The 19,018-nt window shown below is 46.5% G+C and overlaps 1 protein-coding gene across 2 annotated transcripts in view; it reads left to right on the plus strand.

Annotated features, from left to right (window-relative positions):
* LOC134585733 (armadillo repeat-containing protein 1-like) overlaps positions 1 to 19,018 on the plus strand; it is a 42,754-nt gene that overhangs the window by 19,758 nt on the left and 3,978 nt on the right. For both annotated transcript variants that reach the window (XM_063441194.1, XM_063441195.1), the window contains exon 5: positions 8,588 to 8,704. In XM_063441194.1, coding sequence (XP_063297264.1) covers positions 8,588 to 8,704 — 117 coding nt within the window. The remainder of the gene's footprint in view (positions 1 to 8,587; positions 8,705 to 19,018) is intronic.

Here is a 19,018-nt window from a genome sequence, read left to right on the forward strand (position 1 = left end):
GAAAATCTATACTAAGAAATCATATCAAGATGGACATTATAGGAGTACGTCGCATCAGGCATCATTAAAACGTCATCAAAATTAGAAAGGTGCTTATCCCAGAAAAGGTTAATAAGCCAGTTTGGTTACCTGATGTAGTAAAAGTAGAACCCTATTAATAAAAAAAAAACACTCTACCCAGTTAGTTAAGGTAATTTTGCTCCAACAGGAAAAACAATCAGGTCAAAGTTTCTAGGTAGTTCTCTTTCCTATTCATCAAAGCCTCAGCTGTATATCCTCAACCCTTTTCAGCCTTCTTCAGAAGATGGGGGCAGTAGGTTACATCCAGGGGGCACAGGGATCCGAATTTGGTAGCGGTTAACAGGTGTTACGATAGTTTTTTTTTTTTTTTTTTTTTTTAATTCTTTATTTTGTTAAGGCATATATCAAGGGTACAAAATGAAGAAAAGGGAAGTGCAGGGGTGTTCCACATTTATGGATTAGTACATAGATATTATCATTAATTACATTTCCAGGTAGTAAGTGCCTCATTTTTCTTTTTATATGTCATTCAATATTAACAGGAACGTTATTCAAACAGTATAGACCAACGTAAAGCATGATGTCAGAAAGTAGCGTAATAAACTGGTGAGTGACATTTTAGTGTTGGAGCGTCGATGTTAATACCTAACAAGAAGTAACCCGGTTAGGCTATTGATTTCAGGCAGAGGTATATTATAACGTCTTGTTATATGGTGTATGTGTAAAGGGCTTCCGTGGCGGTCGGGGTATGATGAGTGGGTTCCTGGTGGTGCCTTATCAGGGGTCGGCTGCCTTCGTGGGTCGTATCGTCTGGCCACCCATGAGGGGTTGAAGGGTGGGTACATCAGTGGTGCAGTGTGTTTGTAGGCGTGTGCCTCTTAGGTAGGTAGTTGGTGAGGGGCAGTGGCAGAGGCCCCTGTCGTTCTTGTGTTCCCCTAACCTATGGGGAGACGGGGGGGGAGATTGTGAAAAGAATTAACGGGTTCGTCTGTTTGTGTGTCAGCATTAGTGGAATATCTGGCAGTATGCGCCATGAAACTTAAAACACGAAATTAAAAACATGAAATTAAACCAAAACTAAATACATTAGAAAAGAGAGAAGAACATGGACTATTCAATTGCTACAGTCCGCTTTGCAGGGTGCCACTATAGTGTGGCTCGGTGGTAGATGATTCTTTCTTTGCCGCCAACATTGGGGAGGTACTTTAGGTAGTGCCATTCAAGCTGCGCTTAAGTCACTGAGTCTTGATCCTGAGATGGGTTGCGATTCCGAGCTGGAACAAAGGGTGTCACATTGGGTATGTCCCATTGGTGATGTGTTGCCGGTCTCGGTGGAGTTCCAGCGCCTCTCATCAGGTCCAGGGCTGCGAAAAAGGTGGGGGCAACCGTTGGAGAAGACGCTGTGTGCACCTTTCCGTCCTTGAGGACCGTTGGGGTTCGGGACGCAGACCAGCGATAGGCCACGTCAGCTTCTCGCAACTTAGTTGTGATAGGTTGCATGGTCTTTCTCCAGTGAAGTGTTGCCCTGGTGACATCCTGGTAGAATGTCAGCTGGTGTGATTCAAAGTCCATGGGGGCCCTTTCTTGGAACGCCTTCATGAGCTTTTGTTTCTGTAACGGTTTGGCATTTGAGGATAATATCCCTGGGCAGGCTCGTCGGGGCGCGTTGTGGTCTATTGACCCCGTAAGCTCCGTCCAGCGGGATTTGTTTAGCTTGTTTGGCGGGTAGGGATGAGGCCATCAGCCGCCTAAGGAAGTGCGGCAGTTCCTCCGCGGTCACCGCATCGGAGACTCCGCGGATTTTTATGTGCTTGCGCCTACTCCTGTCATCCAGGGTGTCCACTCTGTGCGTCAAAGAGGAGTGCAGAGTTCTCATTTGTTGCACAGTGTCCCCTAGGGCTGCCAGGCCCTGCTTGAGATCGATCACGTCTTCCTCCGTGGCTTGTACACGGTCAGTGACCGCTTGCACTTCAGTTTTGACTAGGGCGATGTCAGTGTCAAATAGCAGTTTGATTCTATCATAAAGGTCTGCAATGTCCTTTTTAGTGGCGTGTGCTGGGCTTGGGGACTCTATTGCGACGGCTGTCGCTGTGTCTGGGTACTTGCTGCCGTTCCCGTTCCCCCCTTCAGTCTCCTGAGGCTCTATGGCGTCTGGGACGGCTGGGGGTGGTGAGGGTTCTGCTGTTCTGGGCCTGGAGCATTTGAGGAGTGTCCCTATGTCTCTCGCCTCTGGAATGGGTGCCCCTGTCTGTTTCTGCGTTTTTCGACCCATGATTGGTGTGTCAGGGTCGTTTTGGTAGGGGTGTAAATACTCACTCCAGTCCGCGAGGAGCTCGGCGTGGTAAGTTGCGGCCTTCAGGCTTTCAGACCGGAGCTTCTGCCGGGTCTTGCAGGGTGGTGCTGAGGCGGATCCGAACCGGAATGGCATGGGTCGATGCAGCAGGGGTTCCCCTTCCCACTGTAAGTGTTTGTAGTCGGCGGCTTGAAGTTATTTTCGGCGTTTTTTAGGCGATTCGTAGCTGAGCTGTCAGTAATGGCGTCTAGGCTGTAGCGGTGCCAGGCCACGCCCACCTTTTTAATTTATTTTTTATCCAAAAATGGGAGGTTTTGTGTGACTTAGCAGCATATCAGCTAGGTGTAAGGGATACCCCTATATTAATAATTAAAGTCATAGCTTCATAAATATTCTTCCAGAAGGAGATTATGACAGCACATTTCCCTAAAACAATTTGCAACGATCTGACAACCCACCGGCATCTCCAAAGGTGCAAATTTAGAGAAGATCATATGAAGCCTCTAAGGGATGTTATTAGCGTTTCGTGATTGCTCTCTTGATATTTATGTTTTGAAAAATTTTATTGTTTTCACAATATAATTTCATGCATCAAACTGATTTGTATTAACCCCTTAAGGACACATGACATGTGTGACATGTCATGATTCCCTTTTATTCCAGAAGTTTGGTCCTTAAGGGGTTAAAGCAAGTAATTGCCCACGCTATTCCCTGTTGCTTAGTGAATGCCATGTGTAACACCTCCTCCAAGTAAGACATAAACTTAAGCAGAGCTGCAGCAGCTTGGCATGATAGCAGAGCTTCTCAAACAATGTCATAAGCCTATGTGTAGGGGTGCCCTAGTCCTAGCAGGAACTCTCCTCTGCTGGTTACTCCAAAATATACTCTGGAACAAGTAAAACAATCCAATTGAACAGTCAGGCATAGTAAAATACTCCAAGAATCTCCCACCTCTTCACCAGCAACTGGACCACACTCAGCTCTGAGGGTATAACTGAATTTTATTCACACATACACAGCTTTTATGCCATCTCCCATGCAAGGGGTCTCACCTGTAGAAAATGCAAGGGTTTCAATCCCAGGATCCCTTGTGCCTGAGAGATAATTGCCTGAGTAAACTCCTCCAATTTAATCTCTCAGGTACAAAGAAATCCCAAGAATATCACGTACCCCAAAATTCCCCCAACCATACATAGGAACCCCACAAAAAGTACATTCCCAGATAGCCCCGATCTGAGTGACCAACATATCCAAGAATCACTCAGATCGGTTCGGTTGAACGAGAACTGCATCGTGTGGAAGATTTGACTGGCCAGACACGAGGTGGTAGCCAAAAATAGTTCCAGGAGAATAGGTGCCCTGGCCACATGTTCAGTTATACGAAATGGCAGCCACCCAGGAGAAACACTCATTAATTGTTTCCCTTGCGGTTTTACACTTAAGTGGTTGGTGTTAACGTTCTAATAGGGTACAGGGGTGGTCCTTGTTTGGGAGACGAATGGACTCCGTTCGTATGAAGTCTCCAGAACAGCCCAAGAAGAAACACACAAAATAACCAGGGCAAAATACACAACATAACAGGGGGAAGATACGGACAGCCAATATATGGGATAAAAGTAGTTTGCAAATATCCATTCCGCTACACTATGTAAGTAAGGACCAAGATCAAATAGAATTTTAAAAATGTCTTCGTTGATGATACCATAATTGTTCTTTGTTTGTCTGTTACTGTATCAGACAGGAGTAGAAGGTCAACATTAACGCTATGTTTTGTTTTTTTCAACAAACCGTGACAGACCTTTTATCAGAAGTGGAAAGTTTTTCATCAAGTGCTGTCAGTAATGTGGGCTTGTTGATAAGAAAACCTGTATGTCAGATTGACAGAGATGCTCCATTGAAAGGGTGTAAGCGAACCTGTTTAGGGAGCTCTCCTGTGTCTAGGTACCACCTTGGGGATTCTGTTTTCCGCTATATGCATTTATAATAATGTTTGAGGGAGTTGATATTATGCCATTACACAAAGCATGCATAGTGTGCAGCCCAGTAAATTTTAAGGCAGTATGCAAGGCCCAGACCACAAAGTGGGTAGCATTAAGTGTGCCAACCTAAACTTTATATCAATAGGAATACAAATCTGTATTCCTAATGTTAGTGTCCAGACACCTATTTAGGTGTCTGGAAGACAGCCAATGAAGGCATGTTAACTCTGCAATGTAAATAACGCCATTCCTACAGAACGGCAATGTTTTCAGTTACAAGGCTAAAATGACAGGAACGTTGCACCCAGACCAGCTTAGCTTTCAGTGGTCTGTGAGCCTATAGTGTCATTTTAAGCCTGAGCCTACCACCCCCTCCACACGTATCTCTGCTCTGTGCAGGGGATTCCCTGTTCTTAATCTAATGTAGGTTTCTTCTTATTTGTGTACTAATTTTTAAAGGTTTTCTGTGTTATGTATTGTTTATGTGTTATGTTTATCTTGCACTCTCCATGTAGTTTATAATAATTATTATTATTATTATTATGATATTTATAGAGCGCCGTCAAATTCTGCAGCGCTTTACAATGGGTGGACAAACAGACTTGTAGTTGTAACCAGACAAGTTGGACACACAGGAACGGGGGGGGGGGGGTTGAGGGCCCTGCTCAATGAGCTTACATGCTAGAGGGAGTGGGGTAAAATGACACAAAAAGGCAAGGATAGTATTAGACTAGTGACAGTTGCAGAAGAGGAATCAGTTGGGAGCTATTAACAGTTTAATTGATACGCTTTTATGAAGAAGTGGGTTTTTAACGATTTTTTGAAGGAGTGGAGACTGGGTGAGCATCTAACAGAGGAGGGAAGCGAGTTCAACAGGAATGGTGCAGCCCTCGAGAAATCTTGAAGGCGAGCATCAGAGGTGGGAGTACGGACAGAAGATAGACATAAGTCTTCAGCACATCGTAAGGGCCTAGACGGGACATACTTGTGTATAAGGGAGGATAGATCGGTGGGAGCAGCATTATGTAGAGATTTGAAAGCAAGAACCAGAATTTTAAATTGAGCTCTCTATTTTATAGGAAGCCAATGTAGGGACTGACAGAAGGGTGAGGCATGGGAGGTGCGGGCGGACAGGAAGATGAGCCTCGCCGCGACATTCATTATGGACTGTAACGGCGCAAGTTGGGAGCACGTAAGACCACTGAGAAGCGGATTACAGTAGTCAAGGCGAGAAAGGACAGTGGAATGGACCAACACCTTAGTCGCATCTGGCGTTAAGTAGGGGCGGATGCGCGCAATGTTTTTGAGATGGAAATGACAGGATTTGGCGATAGATTGAACATGAGGCTTGAAGGAGAGGTCGGAGTCAAAGAGAACACCTAGGCAGTGAGCCTGCGTGGTGGAGCTGATGGTAGAACCGTTGACTTGGAGGGAGACAGACACAGGAGTAACAACACTTTCAGAATTTCAGTTTTGGTCAAGTTTAGTTTAACCCCTTCAGGACACATGACATGTGTGACATGTCATGATTCCCTTTTATTATATAAGTTTGGTCCTTTAGGGGTTAAGGAAGTGGGCAGCCATCCAGTTAGAAACAGCAGAGAGGCAGTCAGAGACACTAGTCAAGAGGGACGGGGAGAGGACAGGTAGATTTGCGTGTCATCTGCATAGAATATTGGAAGCCAAAAGAGCTAATGAGTTTACCAAGGGAGGCAGTATAGATGGAGAACAGTAGGGGACCAAGGACTGAACCTTGGGGGACACCAACAGAGAGGAGTTGGGGAGAAGAAGCAGATAAACACTAAAGAGCGCTGGGAGAGGTAGGAGGAGCACCAGGAGAGAGCAATATCTTGTAGACCGATATTGCGGAGGATGAGAAGAAGCTTTTGATGATCAACAGTGTCAAAAGCCGCAGACAGGTCAAGGAGAATTAGGATAGAGTAGTGACCACGAGATTTTGCAGCGAGTAGATCATTGGATACTTTGGTCAGTGCCGTTTCCACAGAGTGCTTAGCGCGGAAACCAGACTGAAGCGGGTCTAGCAGAGAGTTGGACTCGAGGAAGTCTGTCAATCTCGCATACACAATTCTTTCAAGTAATTGATAAATGGACAGAAATAAATTTGTTTCTACTCTTTCCTGTCCACTCATTTCTGACCATAAGGACAATGCTAATACCCTCAATAGGAGCTATGTAATGATGTGTTCAAAGCCTCTTTACTTATACGGAGTTAACTGGTGTTCACTAGATCAGCTGTCTGTGTGGACAAGATCTTGACATCAGGGCAAGTCATTTTGTCCTGTAGTAGATTACATATGGTTAAAAAGACTCAGGCAATCCTGGCAATAAAACAAATGTTTTGTATTTTAGAGTTTTTTGTGTGCTTTTGTGGCAAGTTCAAATATAAAAGTTTAATAAATGTACATTGTTGGCTATTAGAATAAAATACGTAACAACAAACGGTGCATTATATGAAAATATAATTGGTTGTTTTGGAGACAACCATGACATTATTTTACCATAATAAGAGTTTCTCAGTTGTGTATTTTTACCACATGACTAAAAAAAAATTACCTTCCATTCCACCTTCTGTGGGATGTAGGAGCCATAAACGCATAACACAAAGACTCACACACAAATGTATCCTAAATTTAGATAGACTAAAGATCCTGTAGTTTACTTTGGTGAACCTTGTGTGTGTGTGTTTTGATACATAAGTAGTCTTAGTTTATCAGACATTTTTTTGAGGTATAAGAATTGTAAATCCATTAACGGGTACCTTCTCCACTTAACATATGCCTTTTGCTACAGTGTTACTTTTATTGTCCTTCTGGGTCTTTTATTTGTTTTTTTATTTGTGTAGACTGTTCAAAGTAATGCAAGAGGCTCTGACATTTAAGAAAAAATTATTCAATTTTAGAAAGATAAAATCTTAGTGAAATGCTCATAAAGACTGTGTTTGAATTCCCTTGAAATTCCAATACAGTAAATAAGATATCATAAGTCAAAGTAGGGAACATTGTCAAGTCATGCCCTGCCCCCACACCCCCTTCCCTCTCCAAAAGTGAAATAATATCCAACGGAGACTTTCATGGGATCCTCCATGGACATCATTGTTTACTCTTGTGCATCATCATTATTATTATTTTTATAGTGCCAACATATTACGCATCTCTTTACAATCATAGAACTGAGGTGATAGAATAAAGTAGTTGACATAAAAAATATTAACAGAAACGAGAAGTGAAGGAGGCCCTGCCCAAACAAACTTGCAATCTATGAGTATGTGTAAGACTGGAGCACTGACGTGGGCTCCTGGTGGCCAAAGGGCCTGGAGCTGTAGAATGAAGATGTTGGCACCTGTGGGGGACTTCATCAAATATGTATAACTTACTCCTACTGCACCCTGATCCACTGCACAATATGCGCCGCTGTCCCCTTTGAAAAATCCCCATCACTAAAATATGTAGAGTCCCTAGAACAGTGATAGCGAACCTTTTTGAGCCCGAGTGCCCAAACCGCAATACATGGCAACTTTTTTTTCCTAAAAGTGCCAACGCGGCAATTAAACCTGAATATTTTTACGTTTAGAAGAAACAACTCGTACAGTTGTCTGAACTAATTAACATCTTCTGTTTTAAAAGAAGAACACAACAGAGAGTTTAATGATACAAATCTTTAATGATATAAATAGATAAAATTAAGCTTATATGTATTAGTATCTACAACAAATGCAATATATACACACAGACTGCTGAACACATTCACACACCGACACACAGACAGACTGCTAAATACATACACACAATCAGCTGAATACACACACACACACACACACACAGTCCGCTGAATACACACACACACACACTGTCCGCTGAATACACACACTGCATACACACAGACTGCTGAATACATACACTGCTGAAGACACACACACACACAGATTGTGAAGTACACACAGACTGTTGAATACATACACACAGTCTGCTGAATACATACACGCAGACTGCTAAATACATACACACACATACTGCATTGAGGAGTGCAGTGTTTGTGTGGGGTGGGGTGTGTTTGTAAGGGTAGCTTTGTGTGTGTGAGTGTGAGGGGTGCTTTGTTTGTGGGGGGGAGTAGGGGTGCTGTGCCTGGGGGGCTAGGGATGCTGTGTGTGTGTGTTTGGGGGGGGGGGGGGGTAAAGATACATTTAAAAAAAATAATTTGAACTTCAGAGGAAATGTGTGACCTTAAACAAAAAAGACTGCACACGGATAATGGTTTTATTCTGTCTTCAAATTAGGAGAAGAAGAATATTTGTGAAGAGGCATTGTTGAAAGTGAGAGGTGTAATAAGCTTTACATTTCAATTAGCCGTGCGACGATGCACTATCCGAGTAAAATCAGATCTGGCAACAGAGGTAAGATAATTTTAATGCTAATGTATAGTACAGTACTTTCAATGTGTATATAACTGAGTATCTTTGATAGTTTGTTTAAACAGACACTATGGTCACCAGAACTAATGCAATTTAATTTAGTGGTTCTGGTATCTATAGCATGTACCTGCAGGTTCAGCAATATAAACTCTGCCTTTCACATTGCTGCCTAGTAATACCTCTAGTGTTATGGGCATTATCAAATATTACAGGTTTTTAGAATGAAAAGTTGTATTTCTTAAACTTTGTCTTTAACCCCTTAAGGACCGAGGAAATACTAGGTACGTCCAACAAAAAAACGGTCCTTAACGACCGCGGACGTACCTAGTACCCATAAGCCATGTGATCGCTCTGAAAAACGTTAAGAAAATTGAAAATCGGTCTGGTCACTAAGGGGTTAAGCTATTTCGCAAACTAGCCATTTGTTAGAAATTAAAAAATATTGTTTTTCATACAATGTTCCGTTACTTATCAAATGACTTGTCTAGATACGTAAATATATGGTATTTAGACTTTAGGAAGCCATCTTGCCCTAGGTTGGTGTCACACCAAGTCAGGGAATTTCTCATGTCGTGTGCAACCTTAAGTTTTACTCCAAACATAGATAAGATGTCTAGGTCATGACAATATACTGATTAAGATTTTCCCATCTGAAATGCTTGCCAACTTAAGGTAGATCCTAACATGACCTAATTGAATATCTAAGGTCTAAATACCTGTACTTATTAATATTAAAAATACAGAGGAGAGAATTTTGAATGCAGAGATGCTGCTCCATTTTTATCATGACTGAAAGGTTGTTCAAGAGGGCATGTTATTCTATTGTAAAATTAAGTGCAAGCGCTATATTTTGAAAACCTTAAAATAGGTGATCAGTATCAATATGAAATACAGACACTTCTATATGCATTCTTATGATTAATAAATAAAACCATATAAGCCACAGTGTGTGTAATTTCAAATGACCGTAAAAACTGCGAAAGGGTCCAAAAGTCTTTGGGTAATAGTCTCTTTAGAGTTAATCTTGTCTCGCAGCTATGAACCAGCGTCTATTAATACACTGTATAACACAGTGAACGTTGTTCCTTAAAAAGATACCCAAAAAGTTTTCATAGGGTAACACTGTAATGTATTAACAATAAAAACAAGGAACCCTTACATTAGCAAATGGTGTTACTCGTCGCCAAGATACCACAAATAAGCATAGATATATCAGAGGCTTAGAAGCGGTTACCGTCCGTTATTCTGCTAGTGAAAACTCCTGCTCAATCTCTATGCTGATAAGGCAAGTGTTTGTGCAGGGAGGAAACTGGAAATAGGGATCGGTATTGATGAATTGTTCTTCCTCCACCTCTGATTCAGCATATGCCGCTCACGCTTCAATGCGTTTCACCCATAACATCGGGCTTTCTTAAGATAGTGTGGCGGCTAATGGGAGCGTTATTATATACGCGCCTATCAATTTAACTCTTGAAGTCCCATTTACCTTATCCTTCCGTGAAAACGGCTCAACGTACACGGACATTTCAATTTAGGGTTAAAAAAAATTTCAATATACATTAATAGTGCTATGTGTATATAAAAAGTTGAACTTACCGTAATCGAATGAGTACATTTTATAAAAGTCAAATTGTTGTGCAAATACATTCATTACATAGAATACACCAACTTAAATAAAGTTGTTAGGAAAAAAATAAGAGATAAATATGTCAATGTAATTGTAGTTTTCAACCAAGTCTTTTCTTACATTGACATATTTATATATTTTATTTTTTCTAACAACTTTATTTAAGTTGGTGTATTCTATGTAATGAATGTATTTGCACAACAATTTGACTTTTATGAAATGTACCCATTCGAATAAGTTCAACTTTTTATATACGCTTAGCACTATTTAACAATGTATATTGAAATGTTTTTTAACCCTAAATTGAAATGTCCGTGTAAGGGGAGCCCTATTTACGGAAGGATAAGGTAAATGGGACTTCATGAGTTAAATTGATAGGTGCGTATATAATAACGCTCCCATTAGCAGCTACACTATCTTGAGAAAGCCCGGTGTTATGGGCGAAACTCGTTGAAGCGTGAGTGATATTTGCTGAATCAGAGGTGGAGGAAGAACAATTCATCAATACCGATCCCTATTTGCAGTTTCCTCCCTGCACCGACACTTGCCTTATCAGCATAGAGATCGAGCAGGAGTTTTCACTAGCAGAATAACGGACGGTAACCGCTTCTAAGCATCTGATATATCTTGTGGTATCTTGGCGACGAGTACCACCATATGCTAATGTAAGGGTTCCTTGTTTTTATTGTTAATAAATTACAGTGTTGGGGGCGTGGTTACGGTGCCGACCAAGATGGCCGCATAGAAGAAGAGCTCCGCTCCACCGGACCCGATATAGCCGTATAAATAGCATTTTCACCTGCTAAATGGGTCGCAACAAGAAACCGGAGCAACCCCAGACCCCCAGGAACCTCCAGCAAGGTCCCCTGGACGGATTCCTACACCCACAACCGGGCGCTAGCGGGGACGTGGGAAGCCCCAAGATGGCGCCGGCTACCCCTCCGGCGACGGAAGGCACAGCCCTAGAGAGGATTGAGGAGAAGCTGATGAGCCTCACGGCCTCCATGGCCACAAAAGACGACCTGCTGTCCCTTACCACTGTCATACAGGACACCCTCAGGGCAGAACTAGTGGGGATCCAGTCTGAAGTCACTACCCACGCGGGCCGCATCGCACGTGTTGAGGAAGCGGCTGAAACCCTCTCGGCACGCCAGACATCTGCGGACACTGCAATTGCCCGCCAGGGATCGATGCTATTATCCATGAGGAGACACCTCGAAGACCTAGACAACAGAGGTCGGAGGTGCAATATTCGTGTCCGGGGAATCCCTGAAGCCGAGGGTCCGGCCGAAAACGTAGTTAGCATACTCACCGAACTCTTCCAGGCAATATTGCAACCGACTTCCCCGGAACACATAGAGTTCGAGAGAGCGCATAGAGCTGCACGGCCCAGATCACTGGAAGAGGGCCCTAGAGACATCATCTGTTGCCTCCACTCCTTCCCCGTTAAAGACGCCATCATGAAGAAGGCCAGGGAACGACCGACGTGGCCCTTCCGAGGCGCGCAAATTGCCCTGTACAGTGATCTGTCCCCTATCACATTGGAGGCACGGAGAGCTCTACGCCCTGTGACAGCAGCTCTGCGGGAACGAGCTATCCCCTACAAATGGGGGTTCCCATTCGCCCTGATGGCCAGAAACGGCAATGGTTGGATCTCCATCCGCTGGCCTGAGGACGTCCTGCGGTTCATGGAAGAACTAGGCCTTCCACCGCCACCTGTTCCCAATTGGATCTTAGGCCAGACGGCCCCTGCCACGAGATCGCAACGGGCACCGAGACGGAGAGACGCCCGCTCTCCATCGGCTCAACCTGTAAGACGGCATAGAAACCCGACATCCCCGGAGGAGTGAGTACACCCCCGCTAACATGGACGTTCCATCACGGCCTCCTATCCTGGCTGACGACCCTTCGCTGGTTTGCTGATTCCGGACCTGTCATGTGTTTGGCCCCGGCTGGGGTAATGGCTACCCACAGGTTTGATGGGACTCCTTTTGGGGGGGCTCGTGGGGGGGCTCAGGGGACTGATTCCGGGGTTCTCAGAACTTTCCCCTTTTTATCTTTTTCCCTGAAAGTTCCAGCCTTACTGAGTAACGTCTCCTGGACTAGTCCAGTTGCCACCTGACTCCCAGGTTAAACGGCATTGATGCAGGGGATGGGGTACCTTTGTTTGGGGAGGTGGGGACCACGGGGTGAGAACATGGGCTTCGGTCGCATCACTTGCCGCTGCAACACTACAACGCACCCCTTGGCTCCCTCGGGGCACAGTAACTATATTTCTGCTGTTATTTTATTATGGTTGTTCATGCATGTGCCGATGTGCGGGGGGCGGGGGTGGGGTGCACATCTGGGGGAGGCAGTAACGTGTAACACTGGCTGTGTTTTTGAACCATACGGGTATGTACTGGGGGAGTGGGGGTGGGAACTTAACGTAATAATGCAGAGCCTCTCACCCTCGGTAATCCCCAGTGGTTGTGTCTCCCATTCCCTGTTATGTCTAGGAGAGCTTTACCTACGTATATGCAAGTGCGCGGGGGATGGAGGGGGGCTCACAAGGGGTCGGGGGGGAACTGCCTTGATTATGTCCCTGCCCCCTGCATGGCTAGGAGAGTCGGGGGTGAGTTATGTGATGCAGCTTAAGTATGATCTTGTATAGCCTAGTAAATTAAACTGTAAGAAGCCTCCTCTACACACCCCGACACCCGAGACCCAGGTGACTGAGAGGGCCTGCTGTACGGACAGGCATTATGAGATGGGAGATGGGTTTCGGTTACTGGTAATGTTTAGCTCGATTCTGTCTCGCACGATGTTGTTATATGTTTTGTTACCCTGCATTATTCTAGCACCTCCTCCCCCAGGTGCTCCCACAAAGCTCCAACCCTGAGCCGGTCCAGCCAAATAGCAAACTTCAGACTCACCTCCCCCCCCTCTTCCCTTCCTCCCTCCCTGCCCCCCCTCCTCCCCTCACCCCCCCCCCCCCACACGAGACTCGGGTGCCCGCAAGGACCTGATGGACAGGTGCACAGACGTTACTGCATGGGGGACGGTCCTCCACTGCCTAAGGTTGCTCTAGACACACTGCTCAATCCCATTTTATACCCTGTTATTGTATGTTTTATGTGTCTACATGGTACTAACATTCCCACCCCCGTCCGCCTATACAAGGCTCCAGCCCTGACTCAGTCCCACCAACCGACAACCCCCCCCCCGGGCTGAACAACACACCCTCACCAGCGAGAGGCCCTGGGTTAGTGCCGGTGCCTGGAATTGTGACTCCCCTCCCCCTCTCCACTCCCCCCCCCCCCCATAGGCAGACATTATGGTATGGGAGCTGGGTTTCGGCAACAGTAGGTTGCCTCTGATAAACTGCTTGACTGTGTTTTACATGATGTTATGTAATTTCTTTATTTGCTTGGTAATGGCACTCACCCACACGAGGACCTACGTAAAACCCCAACCCAGAGTCAGTCGCACCAAACAGTAACCCTGGGAGGGATGCCAGACCCCTCCCGACAAGCAGACACATTGAAATCACAACTGACTTCCCCCCCTCCCCCCCTACCAAACGACGCCCATGAGGGTCCTCACACAGAACTGCAGAGGCCTCAACATACCTGAGCGACGGTCTCAACTCCTCAGTGAACTGAAGAGAAAACGCATTATGGTGGCCATGATACAGGAAACCCACTTCCGAGAGAACTCGGCACCCGCACTACGGAATAGACACTACCCAACTAACTTTTTCTCCAACCACCCGACGTCCCACAAAGCTGGCACGGCTATCCTCCTGGCAGCCGAACTAGAATTCAAGGAACTCGAAAAGGCGCAGGACTCCCAAGGTCGATACCTCTTTCTCAAGGGAGTCATCGCCGATAAGATATACACCTTGGCCAATATCTACGCCCCTAACCGACGGCAAGCCCCCTTCGTTCGAAATGCACTGCACATCCTGGAAGACTTCACAGACGGTATACTAATAGTTGGAGGAGACTTCAACGTACCCCTGGACCCGTTAATGGACTCCTCCTCGGGACACAGCTGCATCCCACAGACTAGTATATGTTCCATCCGCAGATCCTTGGAAGATCTGAGACTGGTCGACTGCTGGCGAGCACTCAACCCAACGGCGAGGGATTACACCTACTACTCCGTCCTCCACAACCGATACTCCCGCATTGATTATATATTCATCGTACAAGAGGGACTCACCCGCTTACTTAGAGCTAACATAGACCCTGCTACTTGGTCGGACCACGGATCGGTCTGGATAGAGTTGGAATCCCCTCTATTCCGCCCTTCATCCTGGTTCTGGCGGCTCAATGAGGCACTGTTACTGGATCCCACCACAAAAGACCAAATAAACCAGGAACTAGAACAATACTTCAGGGAAAATGACACGCCTGACATCTTCCCAATATCCGTATGGGAGGCCCACAAGAGTACCATCCGAGGAGTGCTCATCCGCATTGCCTCACAAAAACGTAAGGCAAATATGTCTGAGATGCTCGACCTGCACCAGAAGATAACAGCCCTGGAATGTCAACATAAGAGATCACAGCTGAACGAGGTCTACGGGGAGCTCATGGAACACCGGAGAAAACTTAGGGACCTCATCACCCGTAAACACTTCCGCACACTGCAGCGTACGAAAGGATTTTACTACGCCCATGCCAACAAAGGGGGAAAATATTTAGCCAGGCTATTGAAGGGCCCGGCACCCCGCAGGCAGATAAGAAAACTGCAACTAGCTCCGAATGAGAGAACCTCCTTTCCGGACTTTTTACAAGAACCTCTACAATTTGCCACCACCCCCTCAGGGGACTGGAGCCGACAGTCACAACTCCCGCATAATGGCCTACTTGACCAACACGGTCTCCAACACGATCGATCAGGACTCAGCGCTCGCACTCGACGCCCCGATCAGTCTGGAGGAGCTGGCAGCGGCCCTCAAAGTTACAAAATCGGGCAAGGCCCCTGGCCCCGATGGCTTCTCATCTGGTTACTATAAGAGCTTCTCCACCCTTTTACTACCATGGCTAACTAAAGCGCTTAACGCGGTGGGCGAGGGTGGTCGCCTGGGCGCGGAATCCCTGGCAGCGACCATCATGGTCCTGCCTAAGCCGGGTAAAGACCCGCTGCTTTGTGGAAGTTACCGCCCCATCTCCTTGTTGAACGTGGACGCTAAGCTGTTTACCAAGGTTATGGCGAGCAGACTCAACCGCCTTTTGCCGGACCTGATCCACGCGGACCAAACGGGCTTCATCCCGGGACGTGAGGCCAGGGATAGTACACTGCGGTTGTTCGCCATCCAACAACACGCCAGAATAACGAAGACCCGTCTACTACTCTTATCAACCGATGCCGAAAAGGCGTTTGATAGAGTTGATTGGACTTACATGCAAGCAACCCTACAGAAGATGGGATGCGGGCAGAGGTTCCTCACCTGGATATCAGCTCTATATAGTAAACCGCACGCGACAGTAAGAGTCAACGGGTCAACGACTGCTGATTTCCCGATTAGCAATGGCACCCGTCAGGGCTGCCCTCTTTCGCCAATCCTGTTCGCGATGTCCCTCGAACCATTACTCCAGGCAATTCGCTCAAACCCTGATATCCAGGGGTATAACTGGCGAGACACACACCATAAAGTAGCAGCGTACGCCGACGATCTTCTGTTTTTTGTGCAGAACCCAAGAACGACGCTACCGTGCCTCCTCTCAGAATTCGACAAGTTTGGACGCATTTCGGGTTTTAAGCTCAACCTTTCAAAATGCGAAGTCCTAAATATCACAACCCCCACGGATGACTACATCTCCCTTGACTCGCAATTCCCCTTCCGGTGGTGTCACGGTAAGATGAAGTACCTCGGGATCTGGGTGGCCACAGACCCTGAGGACACTTACCGATTCAACTTCACACCCCTTTTGAAGGCAATTGTGACCGACCTGGATAAATGGTCGTACCCCCACATTACATGGCACGGCAGAGTGGCGATCATCAAAATGAATGTCCTTCCACGAATCTTATACCTCATGCAGACCATCCCACTAGCCGTACCAAATGCCCTTTTCTCCTCTCTGAAGACGGCGATAATTAAATTTGTTTGGCGAGGTGGTCGCTCTAGAATTCGACACGACATCCTTTGCCGACCAAGGCACCGTGGAGGACTAGCACTCCCGGACATTAAGAAATATCACCAGGCCACGATAATGCAGCGAATACTGGACTGGCACACAGATACCACGTCAAAACAATGGGTTACACTTGACAAAGGACTACTCGGACCCTCCCTTGAAATGGAGATATGGGGAACCGCAAAGGGGCGGATGGGTGGAGGAATTGCAAACGGATCAATACAACAAACATTAATGGGCTGGAGATCACTGAGAAACCAAAGCCACGTATCGCCTACTCCCAGCCCCATGATCCCTATCACACATAACACGACCCTAGCAGGAGGTCTTTCATCGAGGGCATGGCCCGCCGTCAGCGACAGGGCATACATCCCCATCTACCGGGTCCTTACAGAAGGCAGACTGCGCGACTCGACATCGCTGTTGGGAACTGCCCCTAGGACCCCCCTAGATGTTCTCAGATACCTACAACTACAACATTATTACAACTCAATACCGCATAAAGAACGCTTGCATCGGGAACTTACCTGGTTTGAAGACCTATGCGACCGGGGCAGCCGACTGGACCATACAATCTCGGCACTATATCAGCACTTAATCGCCGGGGACGGGACCCAGACGCCCACCTTCCGCCGACAGTGGGAAACACAACTCGGGAAAACTCTGACTCCAGCACAGTGGGATACGGCTCTACTCTGGCAGCAGAAAAGCTCCATGAGCTCATACTACCAGGAGGTCAACTACAAATTGCTCTCATTATGGTATAGGACCCCGACCCTGCTACACAGGATATTCCCATCAATCACACCGTTGTGTTGGAGATGCCAGGCAGAACGAGGTACATTGATTCATATTTGGTGGGAGTGCAGAGACATAGTCCCATACTGGGCGATGATAAAAAAACGCCATTACCGACATCCTGGGTGACATCCCGGAGTGGAGTGTTGAGCTTGCCTTGTTGCACATCTCGACCCAACCCGTCCGAACTTACAAGAGGTCCATACTACGCCATCTGCTGAACGCCGCCAAAGCCAACATACCGGCACATTGGAAAACGCGCGATACACCGACGAAGAATGAATGGATCAACAGGGTGGAAGACATACACGGAGCGGAAGACATCCATGCCTCTCTGACCGGCCGCACAACGAAACATCTGGAGATGTGGCTCCCATGGTTCACATACATCACCCGCTATAGACTAGCGAGGGGTGCTCGCGGCCACCCCAGTGGAGGGACGGCGGCAGTGGGTCCCCTTGACGCAGACCGACCTTCTTTACCCTCCTCCCTCCCTTCCTCCCACCTTTAATTTCTCCTCTTCTCTCTCTAACTCTGCTGCGGCTCGACTGTTAGGCCTAGGGGTCCCGGGGTTGGAGACCGGGATTGGGGAGATACCGCCTTGCCAAATTATAGGCTCCATTCCACGGATGCCTCTGCCCCCGGCCATTATGTGGCGCAGACGACCGCCTGCACCAAAGCAATTGCGAAATACATTTACCATCTCGCATCTTCACGACAAATGCCGTGGTGATGGACGACTTTGGTTCCCTGCCCACGATGAGGCGCCACATCACTTCACACTCCCCCCCTGACAACACTGACACACACACTACAGTTACAACATAATCTCTCACTCCAAACACTTAACCTACCCATGACAACTACAAGTGACCTACACCTGAGACGCCCGCGACCCGCAGGCTCTGTCGATAGGGACGACGATTCAACCCATGACCACTTACGTCTTTGAACATGAGGGAAAGGCCCCTGGGAACGCGAAGCCTTAGCAGGGGCAACTTCTCCGACCACTTTGTCTCGAGAGGGCGATCGGGCCCCAATCCACACACTGAAGAGAATAGATGTCATCCCGAGCACCCCGTAGCAGACTGTGAAAGGCACCCATGGTGACCCCGACATCCATGGGTCCAAATGACTGATAGACGCCATAGTTACAGATTGGTGCGCCTGACTCGATAAAGACACATAGACCACCTTTCTTATTTCTGCCCTGGCACTCCGCCAAAGACTCTAGAGTTCCATACTTACGTATCCCTCCCGTGTCCCATACCTAGTTGAAAACAGCTTCTTCCAACACTAGCCACACTTGTCCTTAACGTATTGATGTGCCTTGGGAAACCCTACAGGTATCCTTTGCTTGGTGCTCCAAGAGATCTCCTCATTACACCTATTTAAGTGCCTACTTTATCCATAAAGCACGAATATTATGTTTACCTACCAGGAGACCTGCGTATCTCCTTATTGATAATCCCGCTGAGATTTGCATATCTCGTGTTATGACATATTACTTCAAATGCCTGAAACCTGCGTGTTTCACACTGCTTATTTACTGCGCATTCTCTATGTCATGTTAATACTTCAATAAAAAGATTTACAAAAAAAAAAAAAATTACAGTGTTATGCTATGAATTTTTTTTTGTATCTTTTTAAGGAACAACGTTCACTGTTTTATACAGTGTATTAATAGACGCTGGTTCATAGCTGCGAGACAAGATTAACCCTAAAGAGACTATTACCCAA

The sequence above is a fragment of the Pelobates fuscus genome, chromosome 2 (assembly GCF_036172605.1).
Source record: "Pelobates fuscus isolate aPelFus1 chromosome 2, aPelFus1.pri, whole genome shotgun sequence".
Lineage (NCBI taxonomy): Eukaryota > Metazoa > Chordata > Amphibia > Anura > Pelobatidae > Pelobates > Pelobates fuscus.